Genomic DNA, 6,606 nt, shown 5'->3' with positions numbered 1-6,606 from the left:
CCGGATCGGGGGCCAACATTTCATGCTGTCTTGGTAGCAGTGGCAGGTTTCTTGGCCTGCTTTCCCTTGTTCCAGCCTTGCATTGGTCTCCAAGCTGGCTTGGCTTGAGAAGTATTACCCTCTTGCTTAGAGGACGTAGCACTTTGGGCTGGTCCGTTTTTACGAAAGGGACGAAAATTAGGTCTATTTTTTGCCTTGAAAGGCCGATCCTGAGGAAGGGCGTGGCCCTTACCCCCAGTGATATCAGAGATAATCTCTTTCAAGTCAGGGCCAAACAGCGTTTTCCCCTTGAAAGGAATGTTTAGTAGCTTGTTCTTGGAAGACGCATCAGCCGACCAAGATTTCAACCAAAGCGCTCTGCGCGCCACAATAGCAAACCCAGAATTCTTAGCCGCTAACCTAGCCAATTGCAAAGTGGCGTCTAAGGTGAAAGAATTAGCCAATTTGAGAGCATTGATTCTGTCCATAATCTCCTCATAAGGAGGAGAATCACTGTCGACCGCCTTTATCAGCTCATCGAACCAGAAACATGCGGCTGTAGCGACAGGGACAATGCATGAAATTGGTTGTAGAAGGTAACCCTGCTGAACAAACATCTTTTTAAGCAAACCTTCTAATTTTTTATCCATAGGATCTTTGAAAGCACAACTATCCTCTATGGGTATAGTGGTGCGTTTGTTTAAAGTGGAAACCGCTCCCTCGACCTTGGGGACTGTCTGCCATAAGTCCTTTCTGGGGTCGACCATAGGAAACAATTTTTTAAATATGGGGGGAGGGACGAAAGGAATACCGGGCCTTTCCCATTCTTTATTAACAATGTCCGCCACCCGCTTGGGTATAGGAAAAGCTTCTGGGAGCCCCGGCACCTCTAGGAACTTGTCCATTTTACATAGTTTCTCTGGGATGACCAACTTTTCACAATCATCCAGAGTGGATAATACCTCCTTAAGCAGAATGCGGAGATGTTCCAACTTAAATTTAAATGCAATCACATCAGGTTCAGCCTGTTGAGAAATGTTCCCTGAATCAGTAATTTCTCCCTCAGACAAAACCTCCCTGGCCCCATCAGACTGGGTTAGGGGCCCTTCAGAGATATTAATATCAGCGTCGTCATGCTCTTCAGTATCTAAAACAGAGCAGCCACGCTTACGCTGACAAGGGTTCATTTTGGCTAAAATGTTTTTGACAGAATTATCCATTACAGCCGTTAATTGTTGCATAGTAAGGAGTATTGGCGCGCTAGATGTACTAGGGGCCTCCTGAGTGGGCAAGACTCGTGTAGACGAAGGAGGGAATGATGCAGTACCATGCTTACTCCCCTCACTTGAGGAATCATCTTGGGCATCATTGTCATTATCACATAAATCACATTTATTTAAATGAATAGGAATTCTGGCTTCCCCACATTCAGAACACAGTCTATCTGGTAGTTCAGACATGTTAAACAGGCATAAACTTGATAACAAAGTACAAAAACGTTTTAAAATAAAACCGTTACTGTCACTTTAAATTTTAAACTGAACACACTTTATTACTGCAATTGCGAAAAAACATGAAGGAATTGTTCAAAATTCACCAAATTTTCACCACAGTGTCTTAAAGCCTTAAAAGTATTGCACACCAAATTTGGAAGCTTTAACCCTTAAAATAACGGAACCGGAGCCGTTTTAAACTTTAACCCCTTTACAGTCCCTGGTATCTGCTTTGCTGAGACCCAACCAAGCCCAAAGGGGAATACGATACCAAATGACGCCCTCAGAAAGTCTTTTCTAAGTATCAGAGCTCCTCTCACATGCGACTGCATGCCATGCCTCTCAAAAACAAGTGCGCCACACCGGCGCGAAAATGAGGCTCTGCTTAAGCTTTGGGAAAGCCCCTAAGGAATAAGGTGTCTAATACAGTGCCTGCCGATATTATTATATCAAAATACCCAGATAAAATGATTCCTCAAGGCTAAATATGTGTTAATAATGAATCGATTTAGCCCAGAAACAGTCTACAGTCTTAATAAGCCCTTGTGAAGCCCTTATTTATGATCGTAATAAACATGGCTTACCGGATCCCATAGGGAAAATGACAGCTTCCAGCATTACATCGTCTTGTTAGAATGTGTCATACCTCAAGCAGCAAGAGACTGCACACTGTTCCCCCAACTGAAGTTAATTGCTCTCAACAGTCCTGTGTGGAACAGCCATGGATTTTAGTTACGGTTGCTAAAATCATTTTCCTCATACAAACAGAAATCTTCATCTCTTTTCTGTTTCTGAGTAAATAGTACATACCAGCACTATTTCAAAATAACAAACTCTTGATTGAATAATAAAAACTACAGTTAAACACTAAAAAACTCTAAGCCATCTCCGTGGAGATGTTGCCTGTACAACGGCAAAGAGAATGACTGGGGTAGGCGGAGCCTAGGAGGGATCATGTGACCAGCTTTGCTGGGCTCTTTGCCATTTCCTGTTGGGGAAGAGAATATCCCACAAGTAAGGATGACGCCGTGGACCGGACACACCTATGTTGGAGAAAACAGTATAACCGGGTTTTTTCTTCTTCTTTAACATTCAGCTGACAGTAGCTGAAGTATAACTGTACACAGAGCACTTACTATTGAAATTCTGAGGTACACTATCTTTTTTTACATAGAGATGCTCAGGTGATATTTTCTTGTCAGTTTTTACAGTTATGCTGCATCATTTTCAAGTTATTTAACATATGAGTATTATGTCCCTTTAAACACATCAAAAGGCAAATTATGGATTCTATGCATTGCTGTATATATTACACTCTATGTGAACTGTGATGTCTAGAAAATGTGGGAAATCTATAGTTTAATAGTATTTTAGATATAATTTTTTTTGTGAATTCTAGTGAACATTCGCAATAGCTTCATTAACCTTAATAAACCATCACCAGTGCTCTAAGGCCAATGTAATAGTTTAAAAACAAGTAAAGTTTAAAGAATACATATAGAATCCAGAGCTTATTGAGTTGGGAACTATAATCTATTATCATTATAAAACATTAATGATTAAAAAGACAAAAAAAAAAAAAAAACAACAAAAAAAACTCTTTGGGTGGAATAAATGTATCAAATAATAAGCATATCCTTTTGGACAATGAAAAAGGATCCAGGAACGGAGGACATTTTGGCAGTATTCACACTAACATGATATTCACTATTGGAAATGATCTTTTACAATTCTGAACAACCTTTGGATGGAGAATGATAACTTACATTTCTAAAAGTACATTAATTAAAGACTATAAGGGATTGCTTCTTGAGATCACTAAGTCACATATTGTCCATGGTAAGCTATGCCTCACTAGAACAGAAGTTGACTGGGGTATGTTAGCATTTCAGAAACACTTGAGTAATTGGTCTCAGACTAACCACAAGGTCTAGTGAGCACACATTTGAGTAGATGTGCTGGGCCAGGGTTGTATAAGGAAGCAGTACACTTTTGGCTGCATATCAGTGTAAACTTTTATCAAATACCCCTTTCCATTATCTGGAGCACTTATAAGAGACAAAAAAAAATACGAAAAATGTTTCATTCTTAATTAGCCAGTCCATTGTATCTGATGCTGTGTTGATAGAAAGGCTCCCAGCAATCCAGAGATTGAATGAGGCTGGGTGTAAAGATAAAGACCCTTGATAACGCTGTTAAACTCATGGTATTAAACAGCCAGATAGAGGTAGAACTCCACATATGTAACTTGATGGTGGAACTGCCCAGTAGGGATGGTGTGGTTTGCTTTGGGGGAAAAAAAAGAACAGTAAATAAGAATACTGAATTTCACGTAACAGGCAAGGAATGTACATTTTCCAAGGCTTGAATGTACCAGATTTGGATTGAAGGCAAATTCGGCAGTTATTTTTTTTTTGCATTTTTTAAAGTAGCAAACAGTTTCTAGTGAGGACTGAAAGGCACTTCTTTTGTATGATGCCCACATAGGGACAACAATGCTGGCAGAATTTGTGTACACAGAGCAAGTCCTGGGTTCCTGTGACCTTTGTGTCTGCCAAGCTGGGTTTGGTTTTTAAGGAGATTTGATTTTCTTCGGTCGAGGTGTGGATCCATTCTCTGCTTTTACAATTCCATTTTCATGGTAACCTAAGAAATGAAAGATAGTTAGAAAAATGGTCTTCCAAGGAACTAAACTACTCTTGGTGTTGATGATCTAATGTAATATACAGTCAATAATGTATATTAACCATTTCATGACTGAAGAGATCTAAATAAACACTGAAGTAGTGAGGTCTATGAAGGCTGATAAGACCACAATTAATAAAATAAAACCAACTTTATCTACTATAGTGAACCTCAACTTTTTTTTTCCTGATTTGCTCAACTTTAAAACTGAAAGGTGTCACCACCAGGAGTCTTCTACTGTACAAGACAAAAGCAAATATAATATGGTTCACATTACTTAAGATCTAAAAAGTATTAATATGCTAAAAATATAGCTTTATTTTGGGCATTAGAAATATTTAATATTTAAATTATCAACATAGCGCCTTGCCCTCTGTTATCTGTGACATCTCCCAGTCTAGGACCATGATATACTAGTATGACCGTAATCCCTGGTTGAGAATTAACAGTTTAATAAAAATCTGACGACTAATCTTGAATCAGGTGGTTAGTCCCATCATTTCTCTTCTGAAGTGCCAGTAAGTATCCTTATAGGAAACCGTGACTACCCCCTTGATTTCCAAGACCATGGACCACCTAGATCTTTGTCCCTAGACTAAGCAGGTCATGCTCCCTGACACCATTCCCCAGCACAATTAAGAAATAACTATAGCATACCTGACTCCCTTTTAAGAACTTTGGTTTGCTGCTTTGCCAGGGCAGCCGCTGCAGCTCTCTTTTTAGCTGCTTGTTCTTTACAACACTCTCGCCAACGACGTAACTGAAAGTGTATAAACCGCCACATCATCCATGTCTGGGACCCGCACATCATAAGCAGCACAAACATCCTGGGGAGAGAGAGAGAGAAGGTTAGAACGGATGGAGTCTGTGCCAAAAATCCATGTTTATTAGACAGACATGAGGATGTTTTGAATATAGAATAATTGTAGGATCAAACATTTTATAGGCCAGTGATGGTGAAACTATGGCACGTGTGCCACAGCTGGCAGTCAGAGGCTACTCTGTTCACATGTGAGCCAGAAGTTTTCTATCAGTGCCATATTGGCCCACCAGGATACCAGGTGGTTTTCTGGTGGGGTTCCCGGCGCCACAGGGCCACATCCTTTGGGCAGAGGTGAAGAGGTCATGCTGTGCACACCTGTGATCCCGCAGTGCACACTTGACTTGTAGTCTAGGGACTGTACTGTGCAGTTTCGTTATGGGTCCCGCCCATGCCTCCTGTTCCTGGCTTGCAGAGGCAGCAGCAGCAGAAGAATAATAGACTTCAGGATGCAGGTGGCTGAGGATGAGAAGTTTGTAAGCCGGGAGCCAGGCAGAGCGTGGTCACATAGGTCAGTGTGTATCTTCATGTCACGTAGGAGGCAGTGTGAGGAGGGCTATGATGTAATCAGTCACTTGCAGGATGTGAGCTACAATATGGTCTGACAGCTTGTGGGGCTGTGATGTCATATCTCAGATTGAAACAATAATACCATGGGGAGGGAGCCTGTAATGTGTTAGGAGAGGGCTTTGATGTCATGTTTTAGGTATGGGAGAGGGTTGTGATATCATCTAACTGCTTGTAATCTGCTTGGGAAAGGGATGTCATATCATCTGCTTGGGAAGAGGGATGTCATCTGATGGGGCAGAGGGCTGTGATGTCATCTCACAGCTTAGGGAGAGACTCCAGGGAGGTAAGGGAATGAGCCTTGTGCACATGCATAGCGCAACTATTAAATTATTCAAAGCCGCTCTGCTTCTGCTGCGGGTGTGGGGCTGATCAGTGTCCCCTAAGAACAAAGGACTTGGCAGGAAAGTGTTGGCACTTCGAGATGAATAATTTGCTTTTGTATTGCAGTTTGGGCACTCAGGTTCAAAAAGGTTCGCCATCACTGTTATAGGCTATACTGAAAAACTTAAAGGGACACTGAACCCAATTTTTTTCTTTCATGATTCAGATAGAGCATGTAATTGTAAGCGACTTTCTAATGTACTTCTATTATCAATTTTTCTTCATTCTCTTGCAATCTTTATTTGAAAAGAAGGCATCTCAGCTAAGGAGCCAGCAAATTGTGGGTTCAGAACCATGGACAGCACTTGTTTAAAGGTGCTGTCCAATCAGCAAGGACAACCCAGGTTGTTCACCTAAAATGGGCCGGCATCTAAACTTACATTCTTGCTTTTCAAATAAACATACCAAGAAAATGAAGACAATTTGATAATAGGAGTACATTAGAAAGTTGCTTAAAATTGCATGCTCTATCTGAATCACAAAAGATTTTTTTTGGCTACAGTGTCCCTTTAAGAGTAATTAAAAAATATTTAGAAACAGAAAGGAACATTAGATATTTTGAGACTGTAATAGAAAAGGTTTTGTTATATGCAGCAAAAATACTTTAATATATATTAACTAATTACTTTGCCCCCTTTTCCCATAATTTAATTTAAAAAATCCTGTTAAAAGTTCCAA

The 6,606-nt window shown here is 40.5% G+C and overlaps 1 protein-coding gene across 1 annotated transcript in view; it reads right to left on the bottom strand.

Annotated features, from left to right (window-relative positions):
- Nucleotides 1-2,983: 2,983 nt before the first annotated feature.
- The window catches only part of TRAM2 (translocation associated membrane protein 2), a 208,692-nt gene continuing 205,069 nt past the window's right edge, over nt 2,984-6,606 (bottom strand). Inside the window, exons 10-11 of the mRNA XM_053709551.1 lie at nt 4,815-4,984; nt 2,984-4,118 (exon numbers count right to left, since the gene is read on the bottom strand). Coding sequence (XP_053565526.1) covers nt 4,045-4,118; nt 4,815-4,984 — 244 coding nt within the window. The 3' untranslated portion in view covers nt 2,984-4,044. The remainder of the gene's footprint in view (nt 4,119-4,814; nt 4,985-6,606) is intronic.

This window comes from Bombina bombina, chromosome 4, assembly GCF_027579735.1.
Source record: "Bombina bombina isolate aBomBom1 chromosome 4, aBomBom1.pri, whole genome shotgun sequence".
NCBI classification, from domain to species: domain Eukaryota; kingdom Metazoa; phylum Chordata; class Amphibia; order Anura; family Bombinatoridae; genus Bombina; species Bombina bombina.
Note: the sequence above shows the minus strand (reverse complement) of the source record. Positions and strands in the feature narration are given on the sequence as shown.